The sequence below is a fragment of the Brassica napus genome, chromosome A7, assembly GCF_020379485.1.
Source record: "Brassica napus cultivar Da-Ae chromosome A7, Da-Ae, whole genome shotgun sequence".
Taxonomy (NCBI): Eukaryota; Viridiplantae; Streptophyta; class Magnoliopsida; order Brassicales; family Brassicaceae; genus Brassica; species Brassica napus.
Genome location: NC_063440.1, coordinates 8,113,312 through 8,133,631, shown reverse-complemented (window position 1 = coordinate 8,133,631; position 20,320 = coordinate 8,113,312). Strand labels below are relative to the sequence as shown.

General features: G+C 36.4%; 1 protein-coding gene across 2 annotated transcripts; it reads right to left on the bottom strand.

Annotated features, from left to right (window-relative positions):
- Positions 1 to 2,334: 2,334 nt before the first annotated feature.
- LOC106345945 (retrovirus-related Pol polyprotein from transposon TNT 1-94) lies at positions 2,335 to 15,589 on the bottom strand. 2 transcript variants are annotated; one of them, XM_013785174.3, is made up of 12 exons: positions 15,329 to 15,589; positions 4,699 to 5,103; positions 4,533 to 4,606; positions 4,278 to 4,437; positions 4,156 to 4,180; positions 3,980 to 4,069; positions 3,728 to 3,899; positions 3,546 to 3,619; positions 3,243 to 3,312; positions 2,929 to 3,161; positions 2,771 to 2,844; positions 2,335 to 2,671 (listed from the first exon to the last, which is right to left on the bottom strand). In XM_013785174.3, the coding sequence occupies exons 2-12, from the start codon at positions 4,904 to 4,906 to the stop codon at positions 2,610 to 2,612; spliced, it is 1,242 nt and encodes a 413-aa protein (XP_013640628.1). In that variant the 5' UTR covers positions 4,907 to 5,103; positions 15,329 to 15,589; the 3' UTR covers positions 2,335 to 2,609. The 2 variants fall into 2 exon arrangements, with proteins under 2 accessions (XP_013640628.1, XP_048592487.1); XM_048736530.1 differs by lacking the exons at positions 2,335 to 2,671; positions 2,771 to 2,844; positions 2,929 to 3,161; ... (6 more) ...; positions 4,533 to 4,606; positions 15,329 to 15,589 and adding an exon at positions 5,628 to 11,152 and having other exon boundaries at positions 4,987 to 5,103.
- Between the last annotated feature and the right edge of the window lie 4,731 nt (positions 15,590 to 20,320).

The window sequence follows — 20,320 nt, the reverse complement described above, 5'->3', positions numbered from 1 at the left end:
GTTAGCACATGTATTACATCTTGGAAACATTATTACTGATTTTACCAAAAAATCACAACTAAAAGAGTAAACATGCAATTCACAAAACAGACCACAAACAAAACTATTATAGATCATTCCTCTACAAAGACAAGCTTGGACTCCACTTGATATGGAAAAAGACTTTGTCAAAAAACTTCCAGAAAGTCCAGACGACTTTTAGGAAGTCCAGACGACTTCCAGACGACTTTGTCAAAAGACTTTTAGGAAGTCCAGACGACTTCCACATGACTTCTAAGAAGTCTAGACGACTTTGTCAGGCGACTTTTAGGAAGTCCAGACGACTTCCAGCCAAAAGACTTCCAGACGACTAACAGGTAAGTCGTCCCAGAAGTCTTCCAGATCTGAAAAACCTGCATATCAAATCCAGATCTGAAAAACCTGCATATCCAAAAACGTTCAAATGACTTAAGAATAGAGAAAATGAGTGGAAGATTAGATAAGTCTACCTTTATAGAACACACAAAAATACATATCTAAAATTAATAGATCTACCTTTAAATTAGTGGAAGATGAGTACCATCTGATTAAAACCTGCAAAAGAGATAGATTAGTAAGAAATACATGAGACAAAACTGAAAAAATCATATAAAGTTTGGTGTTTTCAAGTCAAAGAGATTAGAGAGAGGTTGAAGAGTTTTAGAATGATGAACATTACATTTTTGTTGCAGCCATTTGAGAGGAGGAGAGAGAATGTGTAAATTTTTCTTTATATAGGGAGACAAAAAATCTAATTAGGTTAATTTTTTTTTGATTCAGACGACTTACTTGTTATTTAAGCGGAAGACTTTAATATTTTTTGCGGAAAATTAAAATAATTTTAGCGGGAAACTAAAATAGAAGACTTAAATTTTAGGCGGGAATATTTGGACGACTTACATGTAAGTCGTCTGTTTTAATTTCTTCACCAGACGACAGAAATGTAAGTCGTCTAGACCCTAAACATAACCCCTAAACTTAATTAACTAACTAAACACTTCATAAAATAAAATTAAACTTCAAAAGTGTTTACTATACACGAAAATAAACACGTATAAGTAAAAAATTAATTTTTCAAAAAAACATTCAAGCTTTCCAAAATCTAACCCTAAGAATACATATAATACTACAACATATGTTGCCAAACCGTAGACCAAAGAATACCATGATTTACTACCTACACTCATCTATGTTGAAAACAATTCAATGTTGTTATATTTTAATTTATATCACTTAAAACTGTTTATAATTACATGATTTTAATTTTTCGCTTATCAAAATATTTTTTAAAAAATTTATAAATTATTTTTAAGATCAGCTACACCAGAAGACTTACTTTGAAGTTGTCCAGATGACTTTCAACATCTCAGACGACTTACTAGGGCTATATTCGTAAAAATAACTTCTGTTTTTTTGTTTGGTCACAAGGGGCTGGACTGTAATTTCACAAGGCTTTTAGGTTAGTTTTGCATTTGATTCAAGTTTGGGTATATGTTTGAGGTTAAAATCAAGTTGTGGGTTAGTTTTGGCAAATTCCCCATATTTAAATTTATAATATTAGATGATTTTCATTTATTTCGTTAGATATATTAAATCAATTTATATAAAAAAAACTAAAAATTTATATAATTTTTATAACTATTATAAAATAAAACTAAATATAATTTCTAAAATTTGTAGATATCAAAAGAAACCAATTAGTATTATGATTAAAAGTTTATATTTTTTTTTTAAATTGTATTATTTTTTAAAAAACTTGTGTAGTAATAAAAATTGTATGATTATAAAAATAGAATTAAAATAATATTTCAAAATTTTCAAAATATTTTGTATTTTTATTATTATTTTTATTAGTGTCATATTTGGATAAATTTTATTTAGTGATGATATATGAGTTATTTTCCATATTCTAAAATGTTTACAAAAATAAAAATTGACATTAAATGTAATTGCAATGTCGCATTTAGACATAAGCCATTTCATTATTTCTAATATGTCATGTCACAACGTTTTATTAGTGAAAGTGATTGTAGATAAGAGATGACATGTATGAAATCACTTTGTAAATAATGTGTAGTGAATTATACATGTCATCATTTGAGGGTGTTCATCCCTTTAAAATTTGAAGGGATGAAGGGCTGTTGGAATGCAAAAAACTAAAAAAAATGAAGGGATGAAGGGCTGTTGGAGATGCTCTTATGTGATGCCATGTCACAATTTAAAGAATGTCATCACTTTGGTGAAGATGAATATAGTGATAAACTTATAAGCAAATCACTTTTCAATGTCTAGGGATGCACAAGTTATGTGCTGGCGTGATCTGAAGGTCATAAATATAATTATAAAATGATAATCATGACTATGATCTGTATCCACTTCCTATAACAATCTACTTACAAAGATTTGATTTTCGAATAATCTCCGTTCTTAAATCGTCTAATACTATTTTCCTACCAAACCCATGAGATTAAAACATGTTTGCCTTCCATTCTGGCCGTAGGTGATTTAGTCTGTTTAATTCTTATCCCACATAAGTAGAGAAGAGTCAAATCGACCCAAGAGTCTTTGTCCTGTCCCCCAGAATCAATGTCTCATGTCCCACTTGCTCTTTGTCTTCTGGTCTTCAGCACGATTGGAGCCATCAGCATCCATACTGTCATAACATGGCATCAACAAAATATTAAAAACTGTCTCCCAATCTTGGAGTTTTAAGGATGTTCATTCTAATTGTCTCTCAGTTGTTTGCACTTACTGTATACGCAAACTGCAACCCACTCGTTCACAATCCTCACCCAAGTACTCGTCCATCCCACGTCAATCGTCCACCTGAACCAAAACAAAGTTAGTATAAGTTGAAGTCTCAACCTTTGTACTGACGCTAGTATGAATAAGATTGTTGAAAAACTTTACTTTTTCATGGGGTGATGAGTGTTCCAACCGATGAGTAGCATAGCGAAGTACATTGCTCCTGTCGCAAACACAAAATGGAAGAATCCATATCCATATGGAACACCATCTTCCTCTACTTCTTCTTCTTCTTCTTCTCCTTCACTACACACATCTTTCTTGAATTGGAAACACTGCGAGTCTATTCCTGTCGAAAATGTGGCAATCACCATTGCCAATAACGCAACCACAAAGCTCTGCACAACTCAAAATCAGCTTATTACTAATTTGGATGAAACAAAAGAAAAAAAAAGTGTTGAGAGGTTTCAAGAAGTTACAATGATTGTAAGCCAGTCCGTTCTGTTTGAAGCTGCGGCTTTTCTGTTGCAGTTTTCTCCCACTGGTTCACTGCACAACAATATGTAGGGGCAAACCAAATTACTATTAAACTTCTTTAGGCAATAAAGAATGACTATACAGATTTACTAGTTGACGTGTCTTATAAACTTGTATTCCTTTATAGGGTTTAGATGCAGAATTTGAATTAGAAGTGGACTGAACCAATGAAATTTAGAGCGTTAACACTTTCTATTTAATCTGGTTAATTAACACAGGAAAATTAATTTTAAACCATAACATACCTTCGAATGGCGCACCAGCAGATAAACACAACATAGAGTCCCATAAGAGCCGGAGTCAAGTATCCAGCATTGACCTGTTGGTGTTGGCAACGACAACCAAATCTTTATAACTTCAAACATCCAAAACACACACACACATGACAAAACTATGGATATATAGTAATGGATACAAAAAGACTTACTTTAGGATGGAGAGCGATGCTTGTCATGAGCTGGATGAGAAACAATGTCCAAGTTATGAAGAATATATTGAGAAGACAAGAAGAATCCGGTGCGTACCATATGTACATCAAAATCACCCCAACTATACACACTGTGTATGAAGTTGTTGCTAGTAGCATCACACGGACATGGCTACAAACATTAATATAAAGAGTGTTGCTTGATTAGTAATAAACTGAAGAAGAAAGTACTTTGTGTAAATCAAAACTAACCATCTTTCTGCATCTTTTTGGGACTGATAGCACTCGTTAAGCCATGTAATAAAACTGATCACACTGATTAGCTGTATGAGTAGAAATACCCTATAGAGAAACAACATACAATATAAGATTGTGGATTTTCACATCATTATATAAATTGTGAAAATTAGACTAGATCAGTCTCTTACCCTGCACCAAAATGGGCAAGCTCTCCTGAAAATCAAACCAAAGAAAACAAACATGTTTTTAATTACTCGTAAATTGAATTAAAGAGAGTACTAGAAGAGGAATCTTTCTCCGCAAGCCTTACCGTAAAGGAGAATAATGGTAGAAGGAAGCAAGAAAGGAATGATGGTTAAAGCAGGCCACATGATAAGCTTAGCAGACCACCATCCAGAATGCCATTTATCTCTTGATGAATGCGTTTTTGATGTGCCAAGTGTTGATAGAAACATTACGAAATAGAACAGCTGAAGATTTAGAGTTAAGCATAAAACCTTTTCTGAAAAATGTGTTGTAAGATGAACATATACATAGTATTTCAAGACTGATCAAGAAAGGATACAAAACATCCCAAGCTAACCCTCAAGACTCCTTCTGTCCCCAAACAGTTTTCTCCTTCTTTACAATTCTTGAATTCTGCAATTTAGAAAAAAATATAGGACTTGTATCAGCATCGGTTAACTTTTAAGACAAGGAACGAGATTGAAACCTGATATCTTGGTACGTACTTGTTACTTTATTTAAGGCACGCCGACCATAATCACGAGCAGCCCAAGCTAGTAAATTTGCGATGAGGAATATAAGACCGTATACATATCTAGCCATCCAGGGATTACAGCCATTGCGGAACTGATTAAACCATGATCCGTTCTTGATGGTTTCATAGCTATCGTTTCTGCTGTTTCCGCTGTTGCTAGTGCTTGTACCGGTCTCCATAACTCCTTAATTAGCACTTACCAGACTCTCTCCTCTTCATGACATTAGAAGACCGAAGATTTCAAGAAACAGATCATTCCATGGGGGGAGGATTTTGCATCAGAAGTCAATTTCTTAAGACGGACGAAATGATCAAGAACGAGAAAGTCGCCCTGTTCTTTTCCTGGTCCGAGAGTTTTCTTCCTTCAGATCAAAACCTATGAAAAGAAACAATAAGCACTTGCCGGAACAGAGACGGTAACAAGAAGACAAAAGAACGAAGCAAAGGATGAGAATCCAATTCCATTATCAAAACGAGAATGAGGAACTTAAAAATCTAAGACAAAACATGTTTGACATGAGAAACATCTGAAGTGTATCCACAAAAAAATATCACACAGAAGTCGTTTCTCAACAGAAAGCATCTCATGTCTTTTTTGTTCTGCCGACCTTGGCAGAGAATACGTATGGTGCAAGTAACCTTTTTTCTTATTAACCTAAACTGAAAAAGCAACTTTTATAGGCGTCAACGAAAAGCCTCATTAGATGGCTCATGTTAGTCCAAGAGCGGAACTTTGAACCTTAACCATGCGAATTATAAAGATCAAAAAGACAAAAAAAAATAATACCAAACTTAAAAGGCAGGCTAGGCTACAATATGCGGACATTCGAGATTCTGAAGACTTTAAACTCCCAAAGTAAAGATTTGGCAGAAACTAAAAACAATGAGAAAAGAAAGAACCTTTTCGATAGTAATCCCTAATGCAAAAGGAAAGGCGTGGATAAACAAAGAAGCACCCAAAGAAACTTTGTTTGACAATGAAACAAAGATTAAGAGATAAAAAGATTAAAACGAAAAAGAATCAGATCTGATAGAGATATATGCAATGTGGACTCGGAAAGAAACGTGTTGGTACGGATACAAATGGGCAAACGAATCTTTTCCTCTTACGAATATGAATGAGTCATGCTAATTAAGCAGCAACATCAGATACCCTTTTTGGGCTGCACAGGTCCACTTAATGGAGTGGAGGCAAATGCCTCCACTAAAAACTATTTCAAGAAAGAGTGGGATCATTGATCAACTATCCACCCAAAAAAATCTAATAAAAAAATAACGTCATCTACAATACTGAGACTTGGGGATAACATAAATTATCAAATCTTGAAAGTGTCATTGTGAAAGCTTATAGCTTCTATCACCGAGATCTACTCGATTCTTGTTCGATCGTCTAGAGTAACTCAACAAGAAACTGCACAAGAGTTTGTTACCCAGGTTCACCGCACTTTCTCAATGTGAGAGAGCCGCTATATCTCCTGGGGCTGATCTCAGATCAGCAATCCACTACTCAGCTCAATCTTGAGCTTGGATTACAATCGTAACCGCCAGTCTCTCTACTCTCTCGCTTCTCTCTTTCTATCACTCTGAATCAGCTCGAGCTAGAGTTGAGATAGAACGACTTATATAACGTCGCTATACAACTCTCAACTCACGTGATAATACACGTGACTCTTAGCTAACCAAAACCGGTTAAGCTAACCTAAATGAGAGACTGACGGTTAGACACTTATATACATACAAATACATGGACAAATATCTTCAAATCTCCTCCTTGTCCAGGTATCATGTATGCACTGACTTCACTTGTTGATTCTTGAAATCAACTCCTCCTGAAACCAAGAAACTTCAGATCTCTTCTTCTTCTGTTAACTCTTCTTGTTAACTCTTCCTGAGCAAACTCGCTCAACCTCTTATCTCCCTGATAAACCCACCAGGCTGTATAACTTAAACCAATACTTCTTAGGTTTCTGTGATTCTGAGAAACCTCAGAGCTTCCCGCATCTTCCCGACTGGTAGCACTTTGGTGAAGATATCAGCAGGGTTATACTGTGTTGCTATCTTCACAACGTCGATGATCTTCTCACTAACAAGCTCCCGAACAAAGTTGTACTTCACATCTACGTGTTTGGTTTTCTCATGATGAACTGGGTTCCTAGAAAGCGCGATTGCACTTTGAGAATCACAAAAGACTTCCACCAAGTCTTGTTCAAATCCCAACTCATTGATGAGTCCTCTTAGCCACATGGCTTCTCTTGAAGCTTCTCCTAACGCTATCCATTCTGCTTCTGTAGTTGACAATGCAATAGACTTTTGAAGACTTGATCTCCAACTCACAACATTTCCACCAACTGTAAACACCATCCCAGTAACAGATCTACGCTTATCCAAGTCTGCTCCATAGTCCGCATCACAGTAGCCCTTGACCACAAACTTTCCTTCGTTTGTGTATGCTAGCTTCACTTTAGTAGATCCTCTCAGATACCTTAGAATCCATTTAACTGCCTGCCAATGAATCTTTATGGGACCGTTCATGAATCTACAAACCATCCCAATAGCATAAGCCAGATCAGGTCTTGTTCCCACCATTGAGTACATTAATGACCCCACAGCACTCTGATAAGGGACGTCTCTCATATAAAGCTCCTGATCTTTTAATTCCTTTTCAGTCGCTGAGCTTAAGCGAAAGTGTGCCCCTAGTGGTGTTGACACACTTTTTGATTTCTCCATGCTGAAATTCCCCAACACCTTCCAAGCGTAGTCCTCCTGAGATACTGTTAAAGTACCTCTCTCTCGATCACGCATAATCTCCATGCCTAATATCTTCTTAGCATCCCCGAGATCCTTCATCTCAAACTCCGAGCTGAGTAACTTCTTCAGCTCAGTCACTTGAACCTTACTTTTAGACGCCAAAAGAATGTCGTCCACATATAACAACAGATAAACATAACTGTCCTCCTCATATTCTTTATAGTATACGCAGATGTCATACTCACTCCTCACAAAACCTTGTGACACAATGAACTCGTCAAACCTCGTATTCCACTGACGAGGAGATTGTCTCAAACCGTAAAGAGACCGCTTTAGAAGACACACCTTCTCCGGATAATCCTTATCCTCATACCCTTCAGGCTGATCCATATAGATGTCTTCGTCAAGATAGCCGTGTAGAAACGCAGTCTTTACGTCCATTTGTTGAAGTTCCATATCAAAATGAACCACCATGGACAACAAGAACCTGATTGACACATGCTTAGCCACAGGTGAGAATATCTCTTGAAAATCTACTCCTTCTATCTGTGCATATCCCTTCGCCACCAAACGAGCTTTGAACCTAGGATCCTCAACGCCTGCAATGCCTGCCTTTCGTTTGTAGACCCACTTGCAACCTATCGGCTTCTGACCTTTAACTCTGTCAACTAGAATCCATGTTGCATTTTTCTTCAGGGAAGTCATCTCTTCTTGTTCTGCTCCTATCCACAACTCACTGTCAGGGTCTTCTAACACTTCCTGATGATTGCTGGGCTCACGTCTTCCAGCATCCTCCATTATCAAATATGCGAAGCCAGCAATCACTTCATCTCCTTCATACGTCTGGTAGTCTTTAAACTTTGAAGGTTGACGTATCTGCCTCTTCTCCCTGTCTCTAACCAACTGATAGCTGCTCACATCTTGTTGATTTTTAGATGTCTCAATTGCTTCAGTCTGAACCGTAGTTTCACCAGCACCAGTTGAACTTGAAACACCTTCTTGAGTATTAACCTGTTCTTCTTGATCACCTGCAAGATCAAGACTCGAACTTTTATTAGTTAAATCATATGGAACAAGGATAGAGGTACCTGAAGATTCAATCTTGTTGATGTCTTTGTACATCAAGTCTTCTCGAAATATGACGTTCCTGCTGATGACACACCGTTCATCATCCAGCAACCAAACTCTAAACCCCTTTACTCCCTCAGGATAACCAGTGAACACTCCTTTCTTCGATCTTGGGTTCAGTTTCCCTTCGTCTGTGTGCACATACACCACGCACCCAAATCTCCTTAAGCCTGACAACTCTGGTAACGCTGTAGTCCATCTCTGTTCAGGAATCTCAAAATCTATAGCTGATGATGGAAGCCGGTTAATGACATATACTGAAGTAGATGCCGCTTCAGCCCAAAATTTGAGTTCCAAGCCGCTCTCACTCAATATACTGCGGACCTTGTTCATTATGCTTCGATTCAGTCTCTCAGCAACTCCGTTTTGCTGAGGGGTATAAGTACACGTTCTGTGTCTTACTACTCCTTCTTCTTTACAGAACTTGTCGAATCTCAAGTTGCAATACTCGAGACCGTTATCTGTTCTTAACTTCTTCACTTTTCTCTCAGACTGTATTTCGACCATCTTCTTCCACTCCACAAACTTCTCAAAAGCCTCGTCTTTTGTCTTGAGAAAGTATATCCAAACTTTTCTTGACCAATCGTCGATAAATGATATGAAGTAATGACAGCTGCTGAGACTTTCTGGTACGTTTGGTGAACCCCACAGATCAGAGTGAACATAGTCTAGTTTCTCTTTGGTAACGTGCTTTGCTTTGCCAAAACTCACTTTATGAGCCTTTCCAATTACACAGTCTTCGCAAAAGTCAAGATTCGTGATGCTTGACTTGTCAATGCAACCTTCCTTGGCCAGCACTTCTAACCCTTTCTGGCCTACATGACCAAGTCTGCTATGCCAGAGTCTTGTTGTAGCCATCTTTGCCTCCTCATCCGATATTTGACTTGACGCCGCAGCCGTACAAGCTTCTACCTTTACTGCACTGCCTTTTAGAATATACAACGTATCATTTCCTTTACGTTCTCCTTTCATAATCACTACACACCCTTTAACAATCTTCACAACTCCTCCAGATCCTCTGAATTCACATCCTTTTTGTTCAAGATTGCCCAAAGAGATGAGATTTCGTGCGATTCCTGGCATGAATCTGACCTCGTGCAGTACAAAGGTAGTGCCGTCCTGATTCCTGAAACGCACAGAGCCAATGCCTTTAACTTCAGTATGACTGTTGTTAGCCATTCTGACCTTTCCCGATGCTTTCTCCTGCAGATTGATGAACACTTCCTTCCTCGCCGTCATGTGAAACGAACATCCGGTATCAAGTACCCATTCTTCAAGGTCGTTCTGATCCTGAGACAAGTTTACCTCGCTTGCTATTAAGCCCACCAAATCTTGAGCATCATCTCTGGCCAATGATGACTCAGGTTGGTTTCTCGATTGAGACTTTCCTTTGTTCCTCTCAAGCCACTTGTAGCACTGTTTCTTGAAGTGACCTTCTTTGCCACAGATCCAGCAAATCTTCTTTCCTTCTGCAGACTTTGATCTAGATCTTCCGTAATTCTTTCCTTTGCCTGATGACCAAGTTCTATTCTCTGATCTTCCTCTTACAAAGTGACCTTCTGAACTTGTCCGAGACCCTGAAGTTTCCTTGAGTTCCTTCTCCTTCGACTTAGCAGAGCTAGTAACATCTTCCACTTTTATCACATCTCTGCTGTACTTCAAGGTTTCCTTTAGCTGATCATACTTTGACGGCAAAGAACTAAGCAGCAACACTGCTTGTACTTCCTCTGGAACCTCAATACTCAGATGACTAAGTTCTCCTACTATCTTGAGGAAATCATCTACATTCTCATCGATTGTTTTTCCGTCTTGCATCTTGAATCCATAGAGTTGGAGCTGTGCATGAACTCTGTTAGGTAAAGACTTTGGCTGATACAGAGTTTCCAGAAGTAACCATGTATCTGCAGCTGTTGTACATCTCTCGATCTTCCTCAGAACATGATCACCTACGTTCAAGAATATCAGATTCATTGCTTTCTCGCAACGCTCCGATCTTGCATCCAAAACCGCTTGCTTCTCTTTCTTCGCATCAAGATCATCATCGTCTGAAGCTTCATCTTTAACCTCTGAGCTTGAGGTTTTTGCTTCCAGAGCGTCCTTCAATCCAGATACGCTGAGAAACGCATACATCCTTCTCTTCCACAGGGAGAAGTCACCATCTCCATCGAACCGTTCGATCTCGATCTTGGATCCAGTCATCGGTAGCGACATGAATCACCTTCTCGAACACCTCGAATCTTCAATCGCGATCTCCTCGAAGCTTAACACAAGCTCTGATACCAATTTGTGAAAGCTTATAGCTTCTATCACCGAGATCTACTCGATTCTTGTTCGATCGTCTAGAGTAACTCAACAAGAAACTGCACAAGAGTTTGTTACCCAGGTTCACCGCACTTTCTCAATGTGAGAGAGCCGCTATATCTCCTGGGGCTGATCTCAGATCAGCAATCCACTACTCAGCTCAATCTTGAGCTTGGATTACAATCGTAACCGCCAGTCTCTCTACTCTCTCGCTTCTCTCTTTCTATCACTCTGAATCAGCTCGAGCTAGAGTTGAGATAGAACGACTTATATAACGTCGCTATACAACTCTCAACTCACGTGATAATACACGTGACTCTTAGCTAACCAAAACCGGTTAAGCTAACCTAAATGAGAGACTGACGGTTAGACACTTATATACATATAAATACATGGACAAATATCTTCAGTCATGTTATCGATATTGATATTTCTTTACTTTTTATACGGTTTTAGTTGTAGTTCAGATTCAAATTTTAGTAATATATTTGCGGATTTTCAGAAAAAAAGATTTAAGTTTGGGTTTATTTTCTTTGCTTCTTTTTTTTTTTTTTTTTTGGTCAACAACAAACAGACTCATATAGACTCTGCGAACCAATCCGGAAGCTCTGCATCCATATGAACGATGAAAGACGATTGTTTTCTGGCACATCGTGCTAGACTATCCGCCTTTTGATTTTCCGTCCGGGGTACATGAATGATCTCTGAGCTAGTAAAACGTGTCTTCAGTAGCTTTATGTCCTGCAGGTAACTCTCAAACGCTGGCCATTCCTCTGGTTCCGAAACCATCTTCACCAATTGAGAACAATCCATAGCAAAAGTAACCTGAAACTGATGTAAATTCCTCATACATTCCATTGCCCATATCAGCGCTTCTATCTCTGCATGAAGGGGTGAAAGACCTGTCCTAGTATTCTTTGCACCCATCAATCCCTGAAAACCCTCAAGTATGCTATACCATCCCTGACCTGAATAAGGTTCTTTATCTTTCCAGGAACCATCGATGAAGCACCAACGACCGACCCTCGGCTGACAATTCAAAACCTCCGTCTGCTGCGGAGCCTGTTTAGTTTTCAACTCCTGAGCCTCAGCCCAAAGTATTGATTCAGTTTCTGCAAGCTTAAGTGTATCTCTTGGGTCAATATCCAAATTACTGAAAACCTTATTATTCCTTCCTTTCCAAATATACCATAATATCCATGCAAAATGATGATCTTCCATCTTAGGGAGAACCCTCCAGAAAAGATGATCCATATTCGTAAATAGAGAGCTTGTGGGGAAATAGACTGGATTAGACGGTATCTTTGACAAGGCCCAAACCTGACGCGCAGGAGGGCACTCAAAAAACACATGGTTTATTGATTCCTCCTCAGCTCCACATCTAATGCAACAAATATCTCCCTTCATTCCTCTTGCTTGCAAGTTTTTTTTGACAGCTATACATCCGGATACCATTTGCCATAAAAAGTGTTTAAACTTCGGAGGACATTTAACCTCCCAGCAAACCGCTTTTAGAGCATCCACTGTAGGGCCATAAAATGCTGGTGGTTTTGTCTTGTCCGGATAGACCCGTTCTAACTGATATCCTGATTTTACCGAATATTTCCCATTATTTGTGAAGTGTCATCCATTCCTATCCACCATCTGAGTTTTACTCAAAGGAATACTTTCAATAATTTGAGCATCCTCGGGATCCACCAAATCCCGAATTACTTGCGACTTCCAAGTTCGTGAAATTGGATCTATCAAAGAGTCCACTGTGAGGTCCTGAAAAGTGTCATGTTGATTTTTGGTTTAGTTTCTATCTATTGCTTCTTTGCTTCTTTTGGTTTAGTTTCTATCTATTTATCTATCCTATTATTTGCGAAGTAAATTTTTGGAATCGAGTTCTCACGTTAAAAGTTAGAGTGGTTAATATCGTTTATACCCTTAATGAATAATAAAATGTATAAATAAATAAAAAAATAAAAACGAAATTTTAATTTATTTGATAAGATAATTGATTAAAATTAATAATAGAAAGAATTATCCAAAATCTAAAAATATAATTTAAAAAATAGATAATTTCTCTATATGTTGTATTGTTATCTGAAAAAGTATTTTAGTTAAAAGTTAAAAACATAATTATATAACTAAATATTAATCAAATAAAATTCTTAATTATATAGTTAAAAATAAATATAATTTAAAAAATAGATAAGTTCTCTATATGTTGTATTGTTATCTGAAAAAGTATTTTAGTTAAAAGTTAAAAAAAACATAATTATATAGCTAAATATTAATCAAATAAAATTCTTAATTATATAGTTAAAAATAGAATATTAAATTATCCAAAATCTAAAAATATAATTAAAAAAAGTAAATTTCTATATATATATATATATATTGTATTGTTATCTGAAAAAAGTCTTTTTGTATAAAGTTAAAAAACATAAATTATTTAAATAGAATATTAAGTTATTTTAAGATTTATTTTAATATAATGAATATAATGTACAAAGAACTTTTCAAAAATTTATGAAAATGTTTAAGCCCGCATCGCGGACAAAACACCTAGTTTTCAAATATTTTAAAAGTAAAACAGATTTGAACAAATGATTATACGGATTAGGTCCTCATAAACACGATGAAATACTTTATATCTGGGTAAACAGTGGATATAATGTTCCTTTTTTTATTTGCTAACTTGGAGATATCTGGCAGGGCCAAAGTCTCAACCAAATAGTTTTTTAGTAGTCTGTTTATCGGTGCCAGACAAATCCAGTTTCTCGCAATGAGGAAACCATAAACGCGTATATCTGAAACATAGGTTTCAAACTCGAGGTACTTAACACTTTTCCACGTCTGTTGTACACTCGACCACGCTTATGTTGTTTATAATGTTCTTATTGAAGTATAGATTAGGTTTATTATTAATTTAGTAAATAGTTCTGAAAGAAAAGTCTACTTCCCATCATATTTATTACGTAAAAACTAATGTTCTTATAGCTCAACAAATGGAAAGGAGAAAATCAAAAGCCTGATGAGTCCACGGCCAATACGCAAAACATTACAAAACTATCAAGACTGATATTTTTCTAATATCGTATTCCCTGGCGGACAGATCTATCATAAACCTACAAAAAGTTTTAGCCTGATACGGAACGAGTTGTGCTTATATTTTGTATATCTAATAGAAGAAGAAAGTTTGTTTTTTTTTTTGACTGAAGAGTTTGTTTTATTGATTGTAACTGAATCTGTTACATTAACTCTTTTATATATAAAGAAGTGTTTTCGGTATAAAACATAACCAAACAAAATAGACTCGGTATAACATAAACCTGACTATACATTTTGAATATCTAATAATATCTTATCTTGTGATCATTTATAGCTCATCTCATGTTTTCACGTTCATATAGACAAGAATTAATGGTATTGCCACCAAAAAATTCATAATAATATGAAACAGGGGGAACAAACAGAGGTCGTATGTGAAGTAGTGTAGTATTGGTAATATTACAATGATCAGGGAGAATGAGTCTGATAAAAGTTCTAACGTTCTTAACCACATATTATCATATTTGTGTATGTATTATAAGTCTAAACCAAAACTATATGTAGGCGAAATTAAGTTCCATTTTTCATCAAATCTTTTGTGCCAAATAAGACAACTCATGAATTACCAGGAAATATAGAATAACGTTTTTTTTTATTTTAATCAAGATTTTATTTGTTTTTATTGACTCCACACAGTTGAAATATAGGCAGAGTTTCTTTTTTGACTCAAGAAATAATAAATTATAAGTATTACTTAGCCGCAGAGATAGAGCTAATAAGTTGGTAAAAAGAGGAAGAAACCAAACGTCAATACAAATACTAATTTAAATTTAGTAAACGTTAATTTTTCTTAACGACTTAACTTTGACGAAACAAGATCAAAATCCGTCAAATAGCTCGTCCTCTTGTTCGTTTAGTATTCATATGTGTCTTTCTGCAAACTATGTTTGATTAACAATTTAATATCAATTTTCTCAAAAAAAAGAATAATATTAATTCTTAACTAATGTTTGAGCTACTGCTAATTCTTTTGGCAAAGTGAGATAAATTAGCAGAAAGCAAAAAAAGAAGCAGGAAAAGTGAAGAACGAGTGGCCCCTCTTTGTCTCGGCCGATCATCTTTTGAAAATCGACGTTCAGTAACTTTGGATTCCCGAGAAAATGAAGGAAAAAACAGAGGGCAAACTAATTCGGAGTTCACTTTTATGCACCGAACTGAGTTCGACACCATAACCATTTTCATTTTCCCGAGAAATCAAGAAATCATGATACGTAAATTTAGTGTTTTCGATCATAGCAATTAGCAAGCAAGCACACACACATGTTTTTTAATCTCAGAGATCCAAAATGGATGAAGAATAACAGAGATAGAGAGAGAAAGGGAACCTGTGATGTATCAGAGATAAGCTCTTGAATATATGAAGGGGGATCGATCAGATCTGGAGATATGTGGAGAATGGTGTACGTGTGTGTGTTCCTCCACAAGCTTTCTTCTAAATGTGATATGAAACAAGAAGAAGAAGAATAGAAGATAAAAGAGAGAAATGTGAAAACGAGAAGAGAATGGTTTCAGGTTTCTTTCCTTTAAGAAAACAATACTTATAACTTATATACAAACCTACAGTATAGATATACATACATACCACAGCTTTGCTTTCTCTTTTTTTTTTTTGCTCAGTTTTATTATTATTTTTTTGTTGCTTTCCGCTAGCTACGTCCTCCCGTATCTTTTCTAAGAAATGATGTAATTTAAAACAAAACAAAGAAAAATAAAAACCTGATATATACTTTAAAATTAAAAACTGAAACTAAAGGGCACAATTTTTCGTAAAGAAAAATATATGTTATAGAAAATTTAAACCAAGTAATTCATAATTCCGAAAGTGTACTATGGTTCTGTGACAAAACAAAACTATAACTCGATAAGTAATGATATGTTAATAAAATCTTAACTATATAATTAATTTACCAAAACCATTGAAATATTAGAGCGATTTCAGATTTATTCGATTTCTTCATTATATAATTACATTATCGTTGCTCCATCCGCTACTTTATCCGTTGCGATTCCGTCCACCTTCATATCCGCTGCCGCGTCTGCCTTCTCCGATGTCGTTCGAAACCCTCTCTCCGCCGCTGCGGTCGTCTTTTCTAGTACTGTCCGAAGCTCTCTCTCTGCCGGAACCACCAGATCCTCCCGATGCTTCATGCCGCTCTTTGTTCTTCTGCACCTTGACACACCATTCACTTTGGTTCGTCTCTACTCTTCAATCTCAGTTGGTTCTCATGTAGATTGGTATGAGATGATTGTTGTCTGGGTGTCACCGAATATATGGATTATGGTCTTGAATTGCAATGTTCCAGTGACCTTTGGTTCATTTGGTTCTGATGTTGTTCAGCTCGTGGTTTTTCTGTCGCCTTCGTGCGATTTCCCGCAGTATACGGTCTCTCCATGTTAAATATGAGTATGGAGGGTTTTCATTACCCGGTAGTTTCTTCGTGAGGCTGTTCTTTTTCCCAATATTTCCTCCTTTATGGAGTGAACTGGATGCTCAAGCATCGCTAGTATGTTTGATGCTCTTCTTTGCATATGTTGCAGTGTTTGTAACTTCTCAAGTTACACAGTATGCTTTTATTCAAGAAGGTTATGGGATCGTAGTTCAATTTCTTATGTTCTTTTCTAATGAGGTGTATCGTCATTCTATCATCTGTTTAATCAATGTTTCAGTTTGTTTGGCTCTTAGTAGCTTTGATGTATCATCCCTTGGTGGAGTTAAACTCTGTTAAATTTTTTTAATGAAAGTGTGGTTTGATAAAAAAAAAAGTAATTACATTATTGTTGGTATACTTTCGTTAGTGTTGTTATTTTCGGTAAATTAATTATATAGTGCTGTCGTGAGTAACTATATAATTACCAAACCTCTTGTGAGTAACTACATTCAAAAAGAGATGTTCTATGATTTCTAATTGATGTTGACACATGATGCATCGTGGATCAACTCCATCACTCTATCTGCAGGAGATAATATGTTGTGCATTTTAGCCATGCCTTAAAAGCATACTTTCGTATATAGAAGGAGAACCAAACGCTCGAATGCCAACTCCCCAGCGGGCTGAGCTCATGAGTAGAGACCACATATGTCGAGTGCTAACTTTGGTTTAAATACCTCTATACTTTGCTTCCATAATGCCACATCCTCCCTCGTAGACCGTTTGCTTCTTTGTCTTTATTCATGTTATTTGGACATTCGATTTTGGTATGCATGAATCCTTTACATTTGACGCACCTGAGCTATTTTTTTTTGTCAAAGGACATTCATTTCAAAAGTTTTTATAGCCCTCACACTTGTGACACTGCAAATCCTTCTTACGGTACCCTGAGTTGTGTTAAACCCAGACTGTTGATTATTGGAACAGTCATAGTCTCTATTCTGAAACCTTTGAGTTGAATTTTGAGAGTACCCTTATCAGGGCCAGTCTACCTCTCCTTTGGTTTAGGTGCGTATTTTTTTGTCTTCCATAAGCATCATATAAGCAGCCCACGGTTGCTCAACAGTCATCCAAACTTCCTTTTCTATGACCCTGAAGATATGGCACATCCTAAATTTCCAGTGACTGAAATTACCTTCATCCAGCATAACTGAATTTTGCAAAGTTACAAGTTCTTTCATGTTTTTCATGTTATTCACATGATCTCGAGCTGAGTGTAGACTTATGCATCTACTGAGGTGACCCGCTCTAATACCAAATAAAAATTCACATGAGATTGTAAATTCAAGAACATTTATCTTGTATATTATAAATAGTTTAAACAATCATATTGGATCTGTTGAATCTGATTTACTCAATGTCACACATAATGATCAATCCTTAATCTACCCAAGATACAATACTAAGATACAATAGCTAAGCTGAACTCTCAAGTCACTCACTTATTCAAAAGTAAACGCAATAGAGACAAAACCTTGAACTTGTTTCTATTTCTCTCAAAAGCACACCTCAGACCTTTTTTTTTTTAACACTGGTTGTATTTCATAATGTGAAGTTTAGAAAAAACAAACTGCCTCCCTAACAACACACACCTCATAAACAGAAGATTGGGAGAAACATGTTACCAAAATAAAAAGAAGAAAAAAGCAGAAAATAAAGAACATCAGTAGGTGCCCAAACAAAGCATGAACAAAGGAAACATGCTAGAAGCTCGTCAGCCAGCGAGGAAGCTGCGTCAGCCAGTCATGGAGACTCCATTGACAGCCTCTGTTTGGATAGTGAATTACTAGCCAGTGGGGACCCAAGTCGCCAGATAAGATAGGTAGCAATGAACCCGCGTAACGCTGATAGCAATGCTCGTAGCAACACCATACTTATCGAGAGATACATGCTATAAACTCTAATCATCAGATGAGCTTAGATCCTTTCTCCAGCATGAAAGAAGGAGGCTTTATGTAGCATGTTTGCCATCAAAGATCCAAGATTAGGGGACAGACTATTAAAGCATAAACAGACGTTTCAAGCAGCTTGGTTCTTCTATTATCTACAGTAGGAGCTTGAGAAGAAACCAGCTGGATATCCGTATCTAAAAGATCAATTCCACAAATTTTGAACTTTGATAGACTAACAGTAGCATTAGTTTATTAAGCTAAGAAGAAAAAAACAACATGCTTCGAAAAAATCGCGATAGAAGCAAATCGACACAAACCGTTGCTCCATAAGGATCCAGAAATAATGACAAAACCGTCGCTCCCCCAAGAGCCAAACCAATTCTACCCTTGTAGTTGATCAAAGAAAAGCCATCATCCAAGAGATTTAAAGAAGCCGGAATCTAGAAACAAGACACCAAACCGGACCCATTCCAAAGGAGGAATAAAGCGCCGCATAGAACCGCTTCAACCATTGAAGCAAACGGAACAGGAGCGAGATTGAATGACGAAAACAAGGATCCACAGAGACATGCCTGAGCAAAGCTTCAACAAATCCGATGGAAGAATTAACACCCTACATCAGAGCCGGCTTAGTACTGCACCGCGCACCAGAAAGAAGATCCGGATCTGTTTAAACCAACAAACGCATCACTGGGTCTCCGACGGAATCAAACGATCACTCACCATTTCATAACCACCGAAACACCTCAGATCGAACAAAAGAACCTATTATAAGACAGTAACTACCCTCTTACGGCACCGACGAGACTCGCCGGATGCCGGAGAGGGCTAATCAGAAATCTCTCTTTTTTTCTCTCTGAGGCGGCTGCTAGGGTTTGCACGTGAGTTCTTGTTTATCCGCACACCTCAAACCTAATTCGAGTTTAAATATATATCAATGTGTAACACAATATTCCATTTCCCAATATTCTCTGATAACACCTTTTTTTTTGTTTGCCAGTACAACAAACTTTCATAACCAGTAACAGAACGACACAAACATTTTTCAACAACTATCACTTTTTTGCGTGTAACATGAACATCTTCATGTATTCACTTCCTCTGCTCCACGACATTCCAATCACCAACCAGCTCAATTTCTCTGAGCTTACAGTTACTACACTATACATACAGTATTGTCACATTTGTTGTGGTATATGATGGTGCATTGATGTGGAAAAATTTATTCAATTATACCATCTCTTATGAGTTTGCCAAAGGGCATGTGCATGGTAATTATATGGTCGAGTTCCTAATTCTTCTTACTCGTCGTAGAACAACAGACCTCGATTGTACATATTGTTGAAATCGTCCATGTGTAATGCCTTGACCGATACCAATTACGTAATGCCTTGACCGATACCAATCGCGTCCACAAGAGCAAACTATTTTATGTATACTATTCACATATGGCTTCTACCTTCGTCAGACGACATATATATTCATTAGTTTAGAAATTCTGATTGTTTCTACACAGGTTACCACTATATCTATTTATGTATTTTATTTCATTTGTGGTGCAAAATAATCACTTTCTAATTAGATCTTCCATTTTGATTTTTTTCAAAAATTACGCACTTTTGATTGCTGAATAATTTAATATATAGTCAAAGCGCATTTTAATACTAACATATATAGTTAAATGATTATTTTAATATGCTCTATCCACAATCATACTATCGGAATGGGAAGTGTTGTATATATTCTAGCTCTTTTATTAATATTATTATTATTATTGTTATTATTATTATTATTATTTATTCTAGCTCTTAGGTTTGTTTTATCTCTAATACTTTGTCCGTTCCACATATATAAAAGTTTTAGAAAAAATATTATACAAAAATATAATTTTTGTATTTTTCTAAATTTTATATTTATTTAATTATAATAGTACATTGTAACTTTCAAAAAAAAATTGTATTTATTAACTTACTATTGGTATAACTCTATTGAAAAT

Excerpts from the sequence above, each read along its gene's own strand:
- LOC106345945 (XM_048736530.1), bottom strand. The coding sequence starts at position 10,814 with ATGTCGCTACCGATGACTGGATCCAAGATCGAGATCGAACGGTTCGAT.